This window comes from Hermetia illucens, chromosome 3 (assembly GCF_905115235.1).
Source record: "Hermetia illucens chromosome 3, iHerIll2.2.curated.20191125, whole genome shotgun sequence".
In the NCBI taxonomy this organism is placed as follows: domain Eukaryota; kingdom Metazoa; phylum Arthropoda; class Insecta; order Diptera; family Stratiomyidae; genus Hermetia; species Hermetia illucens.
In genome coordinates, this window is record NC_051851.1 from 133,966,372 (window position 1) to 133,986,261 (window position 19,890).

A 19,890-nucleotide genomic window follows, 5' to 3' on the forward strand; every position below is an offset into this window, starting at 1 on the left:
TATCTTACTATTGTGGAACGTCATGTACAATGATGTACTTAACGAGCAACAAAGTAGCATTAGTTGCGATGACGAAACAGCTCAAGGATGTCGAATTGTGCTTACCGAACGCGCAATGCCCAGCGGATTTCCCAGGCCTGAGGAAAGGGGAAAGAAAGAAGGTAATGACCTTATTACCCTCGGACCCGGAATAGAGACACATAAAGCAGCGACTAGCACTAAGGGATAATAGAGGGCCCCGAATAATTTTCACCCTGGGCCCAGATTTTCTCCCCACAGCCCTGGATGCCAATCAGCCCGGATGATCGGATTGGCCATCTTCAACATTCATCGTCATTATTAAACTTATTAGTGAAACACCTCTGGATGGTGCGGATCATGTAAACATATGTATATATATTATATATAACGATGAAGAGCCGGCGTCCAAAGAGAGTAGTTAGACGCTCCGATTTCTGCGTTATTTGTATTATAATATGGACTTCCACCGCGGCCTGGTCGCCGGCAGTTTCAAAGGAAGTCCATAGTACAAAGAACACAGAACTCGGAACGCTTGATCGTGTTTCCCGCGTCGGTTCTGAAGTAGTTGTGGGAGATTCACGCATTGATGTGGCGATGATGCGGCGAATGCGGTTCCCAGAGCTACGTTGCTTAAAACTATTGAAGTTCCGGTTCCCGGATTCGCTCTGCGCCATTTAGCAGTTGTACGATTGCTTCAATATCATTTGGAAAAGAATTACTGATGCGCCAAACAATCAAATCACTGATCGATTTAGTAAGGAAATCATCTGGCCATACTTGTTACAAAGTACACTTGAATTCCTTGATCGTTTACAAAACATCACGTACTACCCCCCAAAGTTTTATAAAAATAAAGAATTTGCACTCACCAATGGTTCTTATCACTCATTAACATAAAGATATGTAACAATCGCGCTCTAATCAAAACCGTCGACCATAGGTCATTAAAATTTCAACGATCATGGTGAGAATTGCTTTCATTTGTGGTTTGAGAGTGAAGCGCGAAGCAGTGGCGCTCGCCAATATTCAAGATAATTAAAGTCATTAGGCGCGGGTGACACCTGTAGAACGCGACAACCGGATATATCAAAGTGTGCAACGACCGGTAATAGCGGGTTAACACATTAAGCGGGGAAAAATCACATAAAATATCGTTCGTGACATCGAAAGTGAGAAACCGAAAGTCAGAACTTCTCTTGACCCGAATCGCTTCTTTTCTGCAAATTTCAATGTACTTTGCTATAAAAAGTGTTTCTAGTCAGTAAATAATCAATTGAACGCATGATTAGTATTAACTTAGAGCAATAGAGCAAGTGAGAAACTCCATCCATTTTGATAATAAAATCCGGGGCCAAAGATGACAACAAGCGATCAAAGGTTAGTGAAATTTGTAAACACAATACACTGCAAAAAACAGAAGGCAATTGACACACAACGCTTGGATTCTAGTGCTTTATTGGCCGATGAGCAAATTTTCCCGCCTTTTCGTAATGGACCGTTAACACCTTACCGGAAATCAGCCAGTTTCTGTTGGAAACGAATGAGACTTATTTTGGAAGATCCGGATTACATTAAATTACAGGTAATTGAAAAACATTCTCTTAAATGATTATCTTTACGATGTGAAGCACCGAATATATTATTGAAGTGGCTTTATAGAGCGTGTGTGGTTGCGTGAGTATGCGGACGATGCCCATTAAGTTAATAATAATATTTTATCTTATCACGGAATTTCTCCGGGATGCCCCCTTGAGTTTGTTCCAGAAAAGCAGCAACGTAACGTCAGATAGATTAGATAATTTCTGGCAGAGACTCCTTTGTTGACTAAGTTTAGTAATTCAAAGGTCAAAGTTGGCCTTCATATTTGAATTTACTATGCTCTAAACCCCAGGCAATCATATAATGATTAACTGCAAGTGAATGACGTCAGAAAGAGAATGCAATTGCATCTCATCCGGTTATACCCATATTATCTGGTCATATGCATATCGAGAATTTCTTACATTAGGAAACCATAAAACCTCCTTCATAACTAAAGTAATAAGCCGTCAGTTGCCAGCTTTGTATTATTCAACCTAAACCCTAATTCGAGATAAAGTGCAAGTTTGTTTCTTATCTTTTTATTATTTCCGAGTTGTCACAATCTCGACAGATGCCGGATTCTACCTAACACTAGCACTAAGTGCGAAGCGTTTAAGCTCGGACGGAGGCGCTGGTGGTAGTGGCCAGTGGTAGAACAATGGAAGAATCCGTCGAGTACTCCCCGCAACATCGAGCACGTATGCAGAATGGTGTACTTCTGCATGGTTTGAACCAGACTGTGCGAAAGTCCCAGGACATCAAGGGAAGCCGTGAGGGATTTAGGTACAATACCTGTAGCTGACAATATTATGGGAACTACAACCACCCGCTCGTGACGCCAAATTTTTTTGATTTTCCGAGCTAATGGCTCATAGGTTCAATGTTGCTATTATGGGGGATAGCAACATCAATAATATACGCGGAGCGACCCGTCTTGTCAACTAACAGTACGTCAGGCTTGTTGTGTAGAGTGTGGCGATCAGTCAGAACTTGCCGGTCCCAATACATGCTGTAAGCAGAACTATCAAGTACTGCTTGCGGCTCATATCGGTAAACCGGACATGTCCCCATGATCAGCCCATGCTTGTATGCAAGGTTTTGATGGATAACCTTATATACAGCATTATGCCTGGTAATGTATTGCACCGGTGCCATAACAGTACAGCCAGAAATGAGATGGTCCAACGTCTCTAACGCCGAACCACACATTCTGCACTGGTCGTTCTCCACCCGTTCTTTCATGATGAGCTTTTTATAAGCTCGGGTGGCGACTACGCCGTCCTGAATGGCACACATGAACCCCTCCATCTCAGCAAAGAGCTTCCCAGCACACACCCATCTGTTCGACAAATGCAAATTGAAACACGTGAATTGTCTTTGACAGCCATTTGTCTCAAAGACAATTCGATCCGCTCTTGGTCGGACTTCATCCCACTCAGAGGATTGAAAGATCAATCCTTCAAATTAAGTGGAATCAGTCCACAGTCTGCCTTACAGAGAGCCGCATGCAAGGGACCCGCCTGCTCTTTGCTGTAAAAATTAGCGCGCAGCGAGTCGACTTGGCGATGATGTTGTGTCGTCACGTCAACCACGCCTCTACCTCCGATGTCACGAGGCAGGTTCATCCGCTCCACGTCAGACTTTGAGTGATGCATTCGGAATTTGGAAATAGTTGTCCGTATCCGCCGCTGGACGTTTTCCAGATGGGTCTTCGTCCACGGCAATATTCCGAATGCATAAGCCAGTGAAGGGATAGCGAATACATTCAACGCGCTTATTTTATTCTTCCCCGAGAGATGCGATTTCAGCACCAGCTTTACACGTCGCAGGAATTCGGACAGCAGAGCACGTAGGCCATACTTTATTGCAAAACTATGCCCTCTAGCTTCATTCAGTAGCTATGAAAGGGGGGTCAGTGCCATACAAAACCAAAGGGGACCAACGAATCCCCCTGGAAGATGCCCCTCCGTATAAGGATGGGCTCTGAGGTGTTAGCACCCACAGATGTACGCACTGATAAGGTGGTACGCTACCCTTCCATGACTGTCGCCAAAGACGATACAGATGTAGGATATCGATTAGCCAGGTATGCGGAACTTTATCAAAAGCCTTGGCATAATCGATATAGCAACTAAAAAGGTTTCTTTGGCCTCTAGTTGCTTGTCCTACAACTACCGAGTCGATAATGAGTTGCTCTTTGCAACCCCTTGACCCAACTCGACAGCCCTTCTGCTCCTTGGACAGAATGTTATTGGTCTCGAGGTGGGCATTGATCCTTTCACTAATAATGGACGTGATGAATTTGTAGAGGGTTGGTAAGCAAGTAATCGGTCTTGTATCTGCGGGGTTCCTTCTTAGGGGTAAAGTAGGTAATCCCCGCGGTGAGTAAGGGTGGAAATTCGTCCGGCCGATTCATGACCTTATTCATACTGTGTATCAACCGATTGTGTACGCTGGTAAATTTCTTATACCAGAAATTCTGCACCCGATCCAGACCTGGGCCCCTTCAGTTCTTCGAGCTGTTTATGGCTCGTCGAACTTCCTCTTCGGTAACATCAGTAAAATTCATGCCAGGCTTATTGGCATGGCGGGTCCTTCGGTGGTGATTCGCGTATGTTGCATTGTGAACAGGTCTAGAATAACTTTCGCTACACCGTCGTAACCGACTCTATATTACAGAAAGTTTCTGCTTTAGTGTGTCCAGAATTTCAACTACGGGCGTCTCACTGGGGATGGCATAGTTCCATTTTATTTCTCACTCGTCTGCTGGCATTGCCAGTGCTGATCTGAATCAGTCTAGTAATGTCTTGCCTTAGTGAGTCCCGCCCATGTTCCAGACGAATTTTCCAGGGTGGATTTTTTTGGTCACTCAAACCAATAACACGAAAGCGAATCTTCTGACCGTGCAATCTGATAGCCGCAACTGCACCACAATACACAAGTGTTTGTAGTTCCAGCAGCGACATATCAGCACACAGTCGAGATGCAATCTCATCATTGACTTAAGATAGAATTTTCGGAATTGCTGGAGATGCATAGAGCCTGGGAATACCTGGTCTATGTAAAGGATCCATTTCCGAGAATTCTATACACGCTCTTTGGAATTCGTACCGAACCTCAGCGGAAACCTGGACGGTGGAGAAGAGTGATTCGGCGAGTACTGAAACTAGTGCCTGCAGTGTGGTGTGGTTTTGTTGATGCCGCCGCCTCTGTCCCCATCGACTCTCGGTCACCAGTTTCCACGATAACCTCAAGTCGACCACGCTCCCTGATGGTGGCCGGGATTGTGTCACTGCGAGTAATAAAGCGGTACTGGTCTGCGACTCGCTGCACAGTCACGTGCGCGAATTGCGGGAAACGCTCGACGAATCTTTGGTGCAACAAGGGGCAGTAAGATGTTGTACCCGCCCCCGCTGTTATTTCGTAGTAGGAGCAGTTGATGAAGAGGTTCATCTCTTCAGTCCGTTTCATCCGCTGCCTACGCGAACCTACTGAAATGGTCGCCACAGATTGTGGCGAAATAGCTGCAGCAGGCGAGGTTGTGCTCCTGGTCGTCGTGGTGCCTAGACGTCGAACCGCCCCACGACTAGCGGTTTCGACGCCGTGCTGGCTCTAGAACTCTTCAGTTTTTTGAAAATCTCATCAGTTAGCTAATGTGTTGTTTAACGATCTGCAAAAGTTCTACTTCTTCTCTATTTATAGGAGTGGCAGCCTCTTATTTTTTCAGATTTTTCGGTTGGGTGTGTGTGGTGGGGGAGACCATCCAATGCTCTGTGCCCCCTACATCCATTGTTTCCCTATAGATCCAATCCAATTAGTCTATGAGCTGCTCTCATTGCAGTGCTTTGAGTAAATATATCAAGGACTGCAAATTAAGCAATGCATTTAGAGCTGCACCCGATGGACAGCTGTGAGAGCTCATTTCAACTTTACCTCTATATGTTTGTTCCAAAGAAGTTTTTTATCTAGACTCCCAGATATTTCACTTCTTCGGAGAGTTGAAGGGTTGTACCCTTCATCTTTCCGAGGCAAAGTCTATCCAGTTTTCTCCTTTTTGTGAATGATATCATATGGTTTTATTTGGATTAACTGATCAACGGTACGTTGTATATTTCTACACTCCGTTCCAAGATCCCAATCAACAGCAAGCCTTGCAGCAAGAATGAAGTCAAGCTGATCTGTCTGAAGTTCTTTGGATTAGAATAGTCATCTTTCCCAGGTTTCGGTATGACGACTACCTTAACCTTCTGCCAAGAGGTTGCTAGAAAAATATTTCATAGCAATCGCTCTAAGTGCTCGTTTCGACCCCCCGCACTCCCCACCTTTCCAATAAATGCCAATATTTGGACCGGCTTCGGAAAGTGCTAACGCAGACCTTTCATTTGATATCCCACACGACTATATTTGATGAAACAAACCTTAAATTTGACGTAGAATGATAACAGCGATCATAGTTACCACCCACCTCTCAACCAAATTTGGTGTCAATCGTTGTAACCGTCTCCGAGAAAAATGCGTGTAACAGACAGACAAACAGAAACCGACTTCAATAAGGTTTTGTTTTACACCAAACCTTAAAAAAGATTGTTACTCGGGTGAAAGCTAAAAATACAAACTCATAAAATTCTATGGAAATATGTTGGCTATTTTGAATTATGTGAAATGAAATAAATGAACTACACAGAAAGGAAAAAGAAGTGTACAATGTATTTATAATTAAACGTAGTGAACTGTATGACCTAATTACGTAAGCAAATGGAATTTAATATGTAAAGAAAAATAGCTGATTGTGGGTTAGGAAGAGTATCGAACTGTATTATGAATTCTACTTTGTGGAAGCAATAAAAATGGCTCATTTATAGGACATTGGACTTTATTATAACATGAAAAATGAAAAGGAATGAATGAATGAAGGAAATTAACTTAGTGTATATTTTAAATTAGTATTGTTCATGCGTGAATAGTTTATTATGAAAATATACCTATTCAGGCGACAACAACCGAGCAATAATGTTGCCAATATCAGAGCAGAGACTGAAATGTTGGAGTGTGTTTCTGAGCTCTTTTACTTAAGATGCTTTACTGTGCTCCTCGCCATCAAGGGGGGATTATCCCTTGATGGCGGGAGCACAGCACATTAACCACACCTACGCGCCATCACTTTCGTTTTCTGGTAACGTACTTTAACTTCCAAAGACTTTCGAAAAAGGTTTTAATCTTCCTTCGCCTATCCTCGCCACGCAGCTCTAAGGTGACTTACTTACCGGCCAACCTGGAATACTGCACTTCATTAGACACCATAGCTCGTAATAGAGTTGTGTTTTTATGATGAATTTCAATATTTGTTGTGCATAAGTTACTGCTTCCATGACTAGTGTAATGGTAAAGTTTTAAATTTTGAAAAAATTACGAAATGATGCAGGCTTCATACTTTATTACGTAACCGAGCTCTAGTACGTCGCAGACTCATAGCAAGCAGTTTAAAACATGAGCAACAACTTGACTAGCAACAGAGGCCTTTGATGACGGCGTATCTATATTCTCAGGCCATTCGCATAGTAAGAAATGTGTTCCACTATTAGACGACATATATTGAATTCGGGAATCGAAGCTCGATGTCCCTCAGATCATTCATCACGATCACGATGTCAGCTTAAGAAAACTTCGCCCGAACTGCATGCAGTAGGAAGTAGAAAGCATCCTTCTCTTTTATACAGGAAGTCCCATTTGGTGCAATTGTGATGCTCTTTAACTTGAACAGGAATCTCACAGTAAAAAAACTTATCAGAAGCTGTCACTCATTATCTTATTATCGCATGCTGTCAAGACGCCCTAACCACTCGAAATTTGCAACCCACACGGCATCTGATTCACGTCTCCCTGGATATCTGAATGAACTTAACTTTCTTCATCATTAAGAGTTTGAAACTTTCTGGACCTAAGATTCAAAACGATCTTTTTACCATATGGGCCAAAGAAGTAAAGACGCAGTTGGATCTATCAATACCCAACCAACCTATCTTCACCACTAAACATTATCAAATCCTAAATGTTACTCTCGATAGAACATCATTTATACATACCTTTAGAATATGCCACAAGATGAAAATTAGCAACAAGACTTCCGATGCCTAAGGTGAACATTTTTGCGAGAAGAGTAAAGAGCCCCTACTGATAGTCTTTTCCTTGGACGCGTCATCCCGTGCAATTGCGAGAACGCATTCTTCAGATCTAGACTTGTAATAAACGTAGTCTTTCGGAGACGGTTGAAAATCCGCTCAATGAGAAGTAAACGGTAAGCGTCCTTCACGGTGGCAGTGTTTGCCTTACACGCATCAAGACAAAGACGCACTTCACCAGGTTTCACCAAGGGTGACTGACGAACACTAGGCGCTTTGCGATTTTTCGATGACTTCTAAAGCCAGCATCCGATTATTCTTTTTGTAGAGGAGTTTCTCGATGGCAGAAGAAACTGAGAAGTCTTTCTGTTTGATCGGTTTATTATTAACAGCATTGTGTCGTTAGACTTGTGGCGCGGCAGGATTCGCGGCATTCGAAATTTATTTTGAATGTCGCGAATACCAGCGGACAGATGACGTCAACGGCGCTCCACTCAGTTCAGACCTCGCTACAAGAGTGAAGAACACAGTAGCTGACGAGAAACGTCAGATAAAAAAATAATTATAATAAGAAAAAAGACAGTTGGCAGTCATGGTGAGAAGAACGAGTTTTGTGCAGAAAGAAAATAGTTACAGACGGAAATCAGTTTAATTTCTAATATCTCGGAGTTATAATAGGAGTACTTTTTTGAAATTGTGTATTGAACTTTGTTAAATACGAAAAACATGTCAAAAGGAAAAGAATACAAGCTCCTAAAGACTTGTACTTCCTAAAACCTCCGGCTCGAAAGATAGAAAACTGTCAATGACTGCATCGAGCCCTGGTCGCTAGTGTGTCGTCAACTGTGGTTGGTTGACGTTCTCGACATTGGCCATTGACCAAACTGAACTTGCTAGCAAAATCACCGCTGAATAATAAATGTTGAGTTAACAACGGGATAAGGAGAACGATATTGATTCCCTCTGATCACGAAACGTGATGTTGGCCGACACTCTGCCTACTGTCGAGTAGCTTTTTGTGAAATAATAGGTGGTGGGGTTAAATCTGGGTAATTCATAGTAGCTGGGTCCGAGCGTCTCAAGGAGGTAGTCCGGGAGTCGAGATGGCTAAGATTGTGATGGCAATTGGGTCCTGCCGCTTCCTTCTCCAGGTGATCGAGTTCTACAGTTTTTTGGGAGTCCCCAGCGAGGGCGCTGTGGCTTCATGACATTAGGAGTTCCGCAGCATTAGCAAAAGCAACGTGACTCCTCATGTAATCTTGCCACTGGTGTCCCAACCCACCGCAATTCCAGCAACCAAAAGGCTGTATAGCTTCGACCCCCGTTTCCCGACTGCCAAGGAGATCCTGGGTGGCCATTTTGCAGGAAGTTTCTGCCGTGTCCACTTCCGAGAAGTGACGCTTTGAACCTTGAAATTTTAACCATTTGGCGTACGGTTAAGCGATTCTGTTGATTTTCAAATTTCTCGGTCCAGCCACGTAGCTCACGAAAAGTAAGGATGTGAATGGAGAAGATTGCCCGCATGATTTCGGGCCACAAACTGCAACCAGTTCAGCCTCCTTGGGCGGTTGCGGTCTTCACACCAGATGTCTGATGTCCCAAAAAAAATCAGCGTACCAGTCCACCGCTTCTCCTGCAAAGAGTATATACGTGTACTCTAGCAATAAAGAGAAGTTCTCTTGTAGAGTTGAATGGGTCGACTCTAAAAAGGAATTTGTCTATAGGCAATGACCTATCTGAATCTTCATACTTTAAAATCCAAGAGTTTAAGATATGTGATATCCTATCAGGGGACATCATGCCACCAGCAGTCGAACTGATTGGGAGTGTCAAAGGGGACAACGGCAAAGACAGCGACACAGGAGCTGGGGGTCGTTCCATCATCGGCGGGTTTTTTCAGAGTGGATGAGCACTGTTCCTCGCCCAACACCTCTTTGACAAACAAGGTCAGTCTAGGCTCCTGATACGACACCGGCGTTACATCGTACGTTCTTCTTGCATGAGTTAGAAAACCCCGTTTTGTGTCATCTGTCGAAGGATATGCTGAATCATCGAGGGTGGCCGGAGTCCCGCGCTGCTTCTCACGAGTCCCATGAAGGGTCGGCGCCCGACCCGCTGCTCCCCGTTCGTCGGGATTCGGGCCACCATCGCTATACTATATGAAAGTAAAATTCGCCTAATCAGTTGAAAGAATTCCACCAAATAAGTTAGGAGAATCAAATAATCAAACTAACAATCTTGCGAAATTAAAACCAATGTTCAGCTCTCATACACTTCTCGGAAAACTCATGGATGGCCAAAGTGCCATCCCAACCTCAAAAATTTGTTTTCAACATGTGTGCAGAAAACGCCCGCCCACAGTGCCTATCAACAGAGAAACACCAATCGAATTGCTCCCTGTCGCAGAGTATTAGGTGAGCAATGTCAAGCAAAAAGGAATCGCGAGAATTCAATATTCTTGGTTTGAAATCAAAGGACAAAATGAGGATGAATTATTGAGGACAAAGGGCACAGCATTTACCCGACCGCCTCCGTATTCCATCAAAGATTTCATCCATCACCCGTCATTTCATCTTGACGAAGAAGAAAGAATATTCAATTTTCATTTAGTGAAACGAAGAGGTAACCGTTTCACATAAAAGTGGAGAAGGACACTCCTCAGAAGCCTGGATGGCAATACCTTTCAACGTATAGCCGCAAAAACCCGTAGGAAGGAAATCACCTACGAGACGCTAAATTTCAAAGACAACACAAGAAATAACCAGCTTTTGCCATATAATACCAAGGATAGGATAGGAAACTGTACTCAACAAGGTGGGATGGGAAAATGAGGCATAGGAACTGCTTCTAGGGCAAAAGGCGTGAAACCTTAACTTGAAAGGTGAAGTCAAGTGCACGTAGAGCCTAGCCAGGAACACCAGGAACAAAAATGAAGTGGTGAGCCGGAATAGACTATCTTCCACTGACTCAAATATTTGAACCAAACAAATGCTTGAACCTAGGAAGTTTTGGGCCGCACTTTGGGCGCCAATCGCAATGACAAAAATGGGATTATTCGAATAAAATTGGGTTCTTGAATTTAGAGGAAAGCGACCAGTTGTTAGGTTGTTTTAAAAATAAGTAAAATTAAGTATTTGGAATGTTAAATATTGCATGTAGATAAAATCGAAAGGGATAATTGAAAAAACTAAGGGTATAAAAAAATGTGAGAAAAAAGGGAATATTATGCAATATTCAATGCATTCTCTTGTTACATTGATCCCGGAATAGAGGCGGATGAAGTAATGCTGATGTCGCTAAGTCGCAGATGCTACACATTGGTATTATAACAATAGACAAACTCACTTTAATTGTATTGGACGAGTCGAATTACGAAGATTAGCTGTTGATTGAACGCCGCCAAAATTCCCACAACCTTTGCTTTAGATTGTCTAAACTTGAATTAAAATATTTCAGCAACTTTACATAAAGGTCTTTAAAATGAATTTTTTAAATTTCTTCATATTTAGCGAAAAATATGGAAATTTATGGAGGAACATCCTGAATTCCAACGATCCCAAAAAGCACTAACAATGGATGATCTGCGTCACATTGCAACGCGGCAACAAATGATAATTTGGAATGAAAAATTTTATACTATGGAAGATGTAATTATCGATGTACACTTAAATCTCTCAAAAAATAATGGGATTTTCCTTAGTTCTTCCGCAACCCAAGACTGGCCATCGCATTCTCCCAAGCCCTCATTAATTATGATGGAAGTTTTGCTGTAAAATACACACTATGTTTCGGCATGTTCCCAAGTGTTTTGCGTTCCCTGGGTACCGATCGTTTGTTCCCCTATATCGAAGGCAATCTAAATGCAGAAGTTTTAGGAGCATTTGCTCTAACAGAAATTTCTCACGGCACAAATGCACGTGGCATGCGAACACGAGCCACTTACGATTCTAAAACAGAAGAATTTATCTTACATACCCCGGATTTCGAGGCGGCTAAATGTTGGGTCGGAAATTTGGGTAAACTATTTCGTATTTTACTGTGACACTTTTATTCTATATAATTATAAATTCTAAGGCAAAACATGCACTCATGCTGTCGTGTACGCTCAACTTTTTACAAATGATGGAAAAAATCAAGGACTGAATGCATTTCTGGTACCAATTCGCGACACTAAGACCCTCAAGGCTCATCCAGGAGTGTTAGTTGGTGATCTTGGAGCTAAAGTAGGTCTCAATGGGATTGATAATGGGTAAGTTGTCAAAAGCTGCTTATAATTGAAAAAAAGCCAGAATGCGGTCTTTTATTTGGTTGTCAGGTTCGTCATGTTCAGAAATTATCGTATTCCACGAGAGAATTTGTTGTCTAAGACGGGAGACATCAAACCAGATGGCAGCTTCGTTACCGCGATTAAGGATAGCAGGAAACGACTGGGTGCTTCTCTTGGCGCTTTATCCGCTGGTCGGGTCAATATTTGTGGTAAGGTGGAGTTTTTGAGGAGCTTTTAATATGTAGATCGGTTTAATTTGAAAAATCGCATAATATTCGTACAATCCGTAGGCATCGCAACGGTATATCTAACAAAAGCAATATCAATTGCTGTAAGATATGCAGCAGTAAGAAAACAATTTGGTCCTGATGATTCCGCAGAAGAGCTTCCGATCTTGGAGTACCAATCACAGGTATTATGAAAATCACGAATTTTATGACTTGAAACTCAACAATCACCTCCTCCACAGCAATATCGCCTAATCCCTCATTTGGCCGTAACATACGCTTTGAAAATCTTTTCCACATGGTTCATTGACATGAACTTTGGCATGCAGCTGAAAACTTTTGAAGGGCAAGATGTATCCCGACTGGGAATGGAAATTCATGCGCTTTCATCAGCCGTAAAGCCAGTTTGTACCTGGGCAGCACGTGATGCTATTCAGGAATGTCGGGAAGCATGTGGAGGGCACGGATATTTGAAAATCGCCGGAATTGGGGACTTGAGAAATGATAATGACGCAAATTGTACATATGAAGGAGAGAATAACGTACTGATTCAGCAAGCATCCAATTGGTTGATTTCGCTTTACAAGCAAGGGGTGAATTCCTTTAAGGAAGCAAGTGTTTTGAAGTCATGTGATTTTCTCAGTGACGTGGATGCGATTTTGAGGTCAAGCTTCAAAAGTACGTCTTTGAACGATGCTCTAAGCCCAGAAAGTGAGTATTACATTATTTGTCGATTTTGCTGTGATCATATCTTACTATGTATTTTTATTTTACAGCTATTCTGCATGCACTGAATTGGTTGTGTTCCTGGTTATTGAAGTCTACAGTCAAAAAATGTGAAGAATTGAAGTCGAAATCATTGAGCACATTTGATGTACGAAACAATAGCCAAACGTTCTATGCAAGGAATTTATCAATTGCTTATGGACAGGTTTGAATGAAATTTATTTGCTCGATCTAAAAAAAATCAATAAGCATTATTTCCTATATCAGAGAAACATTTTCTTCGTGTTTTTCAACCGCGTCAATGAGCTGCCTGAAAGTCCCGAGAAGAGAGTGTTATCAATGGTGCTATCACTCTTTGGTGCTGATTTAATTACCAAGAATTTAGGAATGTTTTACCAGGTTGAAAGAAGATTCCTAAAAAAACATTTCGATACTACATGCGTGAATCGTTTCAGGGTGGATATTTCAAGGGTCCAGAACCAGCTGAATTGTACAAGGAAGGAATCATACAACTTTTGCCTAAATTGAAACCAGAAAGTGTGGCTTTAGTGGATTCCATTGCTCCGCCGGATTTCATTTTGAACTCAGCACTAGGAATGAGCGATGGAAATGTAGGAGAAGGAATAGGATCGTCATAAAATAACTAGCTAAAATCTGTATATCATTTTTAGGTTTATCAACATTTGGAAGCGGGCATCATGTTAGCCCCGCAGGCATTGGAACGACCGGAATGGTGGGCTGATGTCGTTAATAAGGATTATTTGAAGCCAAAGCTATAAACTTTGAAATGTCTGTTAATGTAAATGCATATTGGAAGATATGAGTATTACAGGTGACCAGTGCTTTTAGTTTTACGTTTTAGAATATTTTCGTGAGTTTTAAGTTTGAGTAATTTGGTGGTGAATGTATGCAAGTTTTATTCTCCATAATATAATATATTACGTATATTTATGTATTTTGAATTTTACGTTCAGTGTGGTGTGACTTTTTGCACTATTAGTTATGTGGAGCATAAGGCGCACATAAATCATTCGACCGCTTTTGCACCTTTCGATTGTTCTGTGCCTTTTAGGATAGGGCAGCATTGTGGAGCCAGCAATAGAATCAATTTATGATGCTAAGCACTCCTTTTTGGACTGCATTTTATTGATATGTTGCAGCGGCTTCCGGGTTACATCAGTGCTCACCAGGACATGAGTGCAGACTTCGCGGTCCCTAGGGATGTTGACCAATGGGTTGGGCGTGATGAGGCAGAGGTGACTTCAATTTGCCAACGGCTTCCCGTAGCAGCCGCAACAAACCAACCTCTCTAACACCGATTTTCTTGTCGAGGACCAGGTCGCCAGGGAGTCGTAAATGTTCAGCGGATGAGTTCATCGGGTGGAAACAACTTTTTCGTGGGCGGCTGTACTGAGACTAAGCAGAACAAAAGTCAAGACGTGCAACTAAAACATAATAGTAGCCTTCAGGGTCCGGTACCAATGTTTCAGCTTCGCATTGGACTGTGGATGATATGCAGTTGTCCGATGACGTTTGAAACCGAGGAGCTTTTCGATCTCTGAGAAGAGTGCAGATTATTACAGTTGGAACACCAAAGTGCGGTATCCACCCTCGATAGAGAGCCTCAGCACATAATCGTGCTGTAACGTTCTTGAGAGGTATTGCCTCAGACCACCACATAAACTGATCAATGATCGTGACAGAATATTTCTAACCGTGCGGGCCTCGCAAAGGGCCTACAATGTCGAGATGTATGGTGTGGAAGCGCTTTGTTGACTTAGCGAGTACACCTACTTTCTTCTTAACATGTCTAATTACCTTACACTCCTGACATGCGATGGACTCTCCCAATTAATGTCCTTGCTGAATGGCTAGAAACATTTGTTAGCGACTAGCCGATTCGTTGTCCGAATGCCGGGGTGCGAAAAACCGTGCACTTAGCGAAATATTTTCATAAAGAAAGCACCGGAATATATGGCCTAATTCCTAATTCCTCCTGTGCCGAAGATAGGGATCTCCTTGAACGTGTATTTGAAGTCCGACTGCCGGCTCTGAAGAAATAAGTCACCATTCTAGGCCGTAGCGATTGTCGAAAAATTTACTGTGGGTGAGATGTTAATCTCTGAAATCCGGGACAAAGCGTCAGTGGCTACGTTGCCTTTGCTGGACACATGGTAATGTCCGAAGTAAATTGGGTAATGAAAGTTAAGTGCCGAAGTCGCTTTGTCGGGATTGAGAGTCTTATAGTCCGTGAACAAAGTGAACGGCCTGAACTCAAGGGAAAAACGGAAGTATTCGATGCTCAGGTGCCCGACTAATACCTTATCATCGTAGGTGCTGTGGTTCCGTTGAACGGGATTCAACTGCTTCGAGAAGAAATTCAACGACTGTCAACTTTAGTTTACCTTTTTGTGGATAGCAGTGCTTATTGCGATGCCTGAGGTGTCGTTGAGCACGGCTGGGATGCATCCTGTTGAGGTAATATCAAAAGTATAACACCTACCAGCTGTTGTCTGGTGCTCTCAAACGCCTAGACGCTTCCAGAGACTACACGACCTTCCGCGATTCCTTGGTTTCAAGCTTAAACAGGGCGGTATTAAGGAGAGACTGGTGGTAAGCGGCTTCGGGTAGAAAACAGCGGTATAAGTTACCATGCCCAAGAATCTCCTGACTTTTTTCATTGTTTTAGGCAATCCGATCGTTTGTACTTTGCCTGGTTCGGGTAGTACGATATCAACGGTGATGAAATTTTACCTGCAGTTAGAGGAACTTGCATTTTCTAACGTTGAAAACTAGACTATGGTCAGAGAAGAGTCCTTGAGATGTACCAAACGACCGGACTCGATGGAGAAGGTGATCAGAATATCATCCAAGTATGCAAAATAGAAGCCCAAGCTCCGTAGCACAGAGTGGATGAATTTCTAGAAGGGTTGCGGTATATTGCATAAGCCAAAAGTTATTCGTGTGAACTCAAGAGTCAGAAAGGTATGTAAATTGCTGCCTTTGGAATATCTCCGGGAGTTACATGTGGTACAGGTGGTATGGCTCGGCGAGATCCAAGGTCCATAAAAACATGACGGTTTGCTAAGTAATTCGCGAAGTCTTAGATGAGAGATATTCAGTCGTCTGTAATCTCTCTTGGGGTCCAGATGGAGTAGAGATGACTAACACCTATCAGAAGGTCTCTATAAGTAGTCATTCAACTCTTTCCGTGCAACAGCGAGCTTTTGGGATGATAAAGGTTGCAACCTTGAGAAGATTCTAGAGCCAGCAGTGTTGATGTGGTCATCAACGTTATCCTTAACTGGCTGGGAGGTATTATATACATTCAGCAGTAATCTTTCTGAATTTTTGAAGTAGTGTGCGAATACGTGGATTGCTGTTATTCGAGCACGTTCAAACTTTCCCTGGTAACTTAAGAGATGTTGTGGGGCCCATCAGGAACCTATAAATGCAACACCTCCAGGAAGCTGCTGTCAGCACACGCTAGTACAAAGCTTTAGGAGCTCCATACCAGCCTTGGTGGTCAAAGGGTAGTATAGGTCTCAGGGCGAAACGTGGATTGGTACCCGCGATGGGAGCATAAAACCTGGGAAACGGCTGCTGAACCAACACCAACAGCTCTACTACGTGGTGACCGCTGGGAGTTCTTTTTTAACGAAAAGCTGCAGACGGAAAAGGAATAACGATTTGCGCATTTTCTCATGGAACGTGCACTCCCTGTACAGAGATGGAGCTGCTTAGCAGCTAGCCGATACCCTGTCCCAATATAGGGCTAATGTAACAGCATTGCAGGAGATGCGTTGGACAGGGACCGGTTTCCTGGAGAAGAGTCGCTACATCATATATTATAGCGGCCATCCAGTAAATCATGTGCACGGAGTAGGTTTCTTAGTCAGCCAAAAACTGAAACCTGCAGTTATCGGCTTTGAAAACATAAGCGAACGGCTATGCACTCTGCGCTTGCCAGGCAAATTGAGGAATACAAGCTTTATTAACGTTCACGCCTCTACAGAGTCGACTGCAAAGTCGGGGAAGAATACCTTCTACGAGGCAGTAGAACGAACCCTCGAAGCCTGTCTCAGATATGATATCAAAATCATATTTGGGGATTTTAACAGCCAAGTAGGGACGGAGCCCGTATTCAGGCGATAGGTTGGCTCCCATAGCTTACATCAAAATACAAATGATAACGAACTGCGAATTATTCAATTAGCAGTCTCACACGAAATGGTTATTGGAAGAACCTGGTTTGCGCGGAAAGGGGTCCACAAACAAAGGTGGGCCTCTCCAGACTAGACCACTTTCAACCAAATTGATCACGTGCTGATCGAACGCCGCCACCTCTCAGAACATATAGGGGGGCCAATATAGACTCGGATCACTATCTCGTTGGCATAGGGCTCCGGGCTCGAATGAAAACATCGCCTACAATCCCCTCTGACAATCCGGTGAGAGTGAATACTAAAGCAATTCAGAATATAGCCCTCCATAATACCTATAAGGGGGAAATGGATCCCGCAATAATCGCAGTCAACAGAGATCCTGGAGATGAAGCATCAACAAATGATCTTCACAATCACCGGAAGAACGTTATCATAAATTCGCCCATAGACATACTTGCGCCCAGGGCAAAGGGTGTCGGAACGGCTGCTTTGACGATGAATGTAAGCTAGCAACGGAACAGAAGAAGAAGGGCACGCGTGGAGACCTATCACAAACTCCGTCGAGCGGAGAAGCAACTTCACAGATGGAACAAGTCGGAATACCGGAAGCTCACGCTTCGGGTATAAAGGTTTTGTGTTCATCTTATGTGAGAAACTTCAACGCACATTTATAGCTACAAATCCAACATAATCCTTCATATTTTTCCAAACTACGAGACATACGTACATATTACAGCCATAGATATCACGCTCACCCTAAACAAACAAACTGCCTATTTCCGAATACTGTACACATATATGCACGTATATAAATTGATCGTACCCATATTTCCGATTTACTTCTTATATCTATTTGAATTAGGCACTACCCGCAAAGTTCATTAGCACGCATATATTATATACCTACATACACACATGTCTGGTTGACTAATAACTAAAAAACTAAAACAAAATAATTCTCTGGGACCCAATTCATAAGAACTCATTTCGTTGTGGTATTGACGAATTGATATGTGATGATGACGTCATGCAGGTTGTAGAGTGCACGAAATTCACAAAAAATTGTAAAGTTTCACCCCCTATAACTTTGTTAATAATAGTTGGATTTTCTTCAAACTTGACCAAACTGTGCATTATGTTCTTCATTACACGCATGCCAAATTTTGTACTTCTGGGATGAACATAAGGGGGGGCCGGGTAAATTTCTAAAATGTGGGAATATACTATTATTAACTTTATTTGTGCAGATATCGGAACCGGATATATTTTGGGGCCTAGATTTCGTAGAGATGCACTACTGTGATTTTTTTCAGATTTTTCGGTTGGATAGGTTCTGAGAACGAGACCTGTTACACTTTTTGTGGGTCATATTTTGAACCCTCACTCCCCTATGTTTCATCTAATATCAAATATTGAACCAGATTCGAAAAGTACTAACTGAGACCTTTCATTTGATACCCTACATGGCTACATTCTGTGAAAAAAAAATTTGCACCCTCCATTCACATGTATGGGGAGCCCCCCTTAAACTTAACACAAGATGGCGCCACTTACTGCATGTAAAGGGATCACCAGATTACATACTCTCACCAATTTTCGTGACAATCGGTCTAGTCGTTTCCGAATAAATCGGGTGTGACAGACAGACAGACAGACGGACAGACAGACAGACAGACGGACAGACAGACACCGTCTCGATTCTAATAAGGTTTTGTTTCACACAAAACCTTAAAAAGGAAGCTTGGGAGAACAAATAGGTATGTGAACTCGAAAAGTATAGCAAGCAACCGCACCAGGCGGGTAAGTTTTACCAACAAGTCAGCAGGATGAAGCCTTATACACCTCGATGCTCATCCTACCGAGACAAAGAGGGAAATCTGATTTCCGACAGAATGGGCATATTGGAGTGATGGGTTGAATACTTTGATGAGCTACTGAACGACCAGAACATCGGCGAGTTGGAGGTCCCGGCAACTGAAAACGACGGACAAATATTGCCACCACCAAGTTTAGGAGAAACAGTCTGTGCAATTCATCGGCTAAAAAATTATAAGTCGCCAGGAGCCGATGGAATTACAGCCGAATTGGTTAAATATGGAGGCGACCAGTTATACCAAGTGGTTCATCAACTTGTGCTCAAGGTATGGGACAGCGAATCAATGCCTGACGATTGGCAATGAGGCATTATCTGTCTCATACATAAAAAAGGAGATATTACACAGTGCAGCAATAATAGAGGTATCACGTTGCTGAGTACCATCTATAAGATATTTTCCGCTATCTTGCTAGGCCGGATAGCCCCATACGCCCAGAACATCATTGGCCCATACTAAAGAGGCTTCACTCCAGGCAAATCAGCAACAGATCAGATTTTCTCTCTGCGGTAAGGGATGGAAAAACTGTTGGAATATGGACAACAGTTGCATCATCTGTTCATCGACTTTAAAGCCGGCTATGATAGCATAGTCAAGGTAAAACTGTACACGGCCATGAGAGAATTCGGTATCCTCACGAAATTGATAAGACTGACTTAGCTGACCCTGGCCAATGTGCGAGGTCAGATAAAAGCAGGATCACTCTCAAGACATTCGACATCAACAACGGTCTACAACAGGGGGATGCCCTATCATACGTCCTCTTTAACCTGGCCCTGGAGAAAGTGATCTGTGATGCTGAGGTAAATGCACATCAATGAATGCAAGAAAAAATACATGGTGGCAACGTCAGCACCGAAAACCAACCAACAACAACAAACCGCACTGGTCAAACGAGAAGAATAAAGA

The 19,890-nt window shown here is 42.8% G+C and overlaps 1 protein-coding gene across 1 annotated transcript; it reads left to right on the plus strand.

Moving 5' to 3' along the window:
* Window positions 1-960: 960 nt before the first annotated feature.
* On the plus strand, window positions 961-13,888 carry LOC119653048 (peroxisomal acyl-coenzyme A oxidase 3). The gene is made up of 12 exons (XM_038057512.1): window positions 961-1,398; window positions 1,471-1,603; window positions 11,231-11,368; window positions 11,422-11,737; window positions 11,796-11,970; window positions 12,037-12,197; window positions 12,279-12,400; window positions 12,458-12,926; window positions 12,992-13,146; window positions 13,209-13,340; window positions 13,397-13,552; window positions 13,613-13,888. Exons 1-12 carry the CDS (start codon window positions 1,379-1,381, stop codon window positions 13,718-13,720), a joined length of 2,085 nt encoding a protein of 694 aa, XP_037913440.1. The 5' UTR covers window positions 961-1,378; the 3' UTR covers window positions 13,721-13,888.
* The last annotated feature ends 6,002 nt before the right edge of the window (window positions 13,889-19,890 follow it).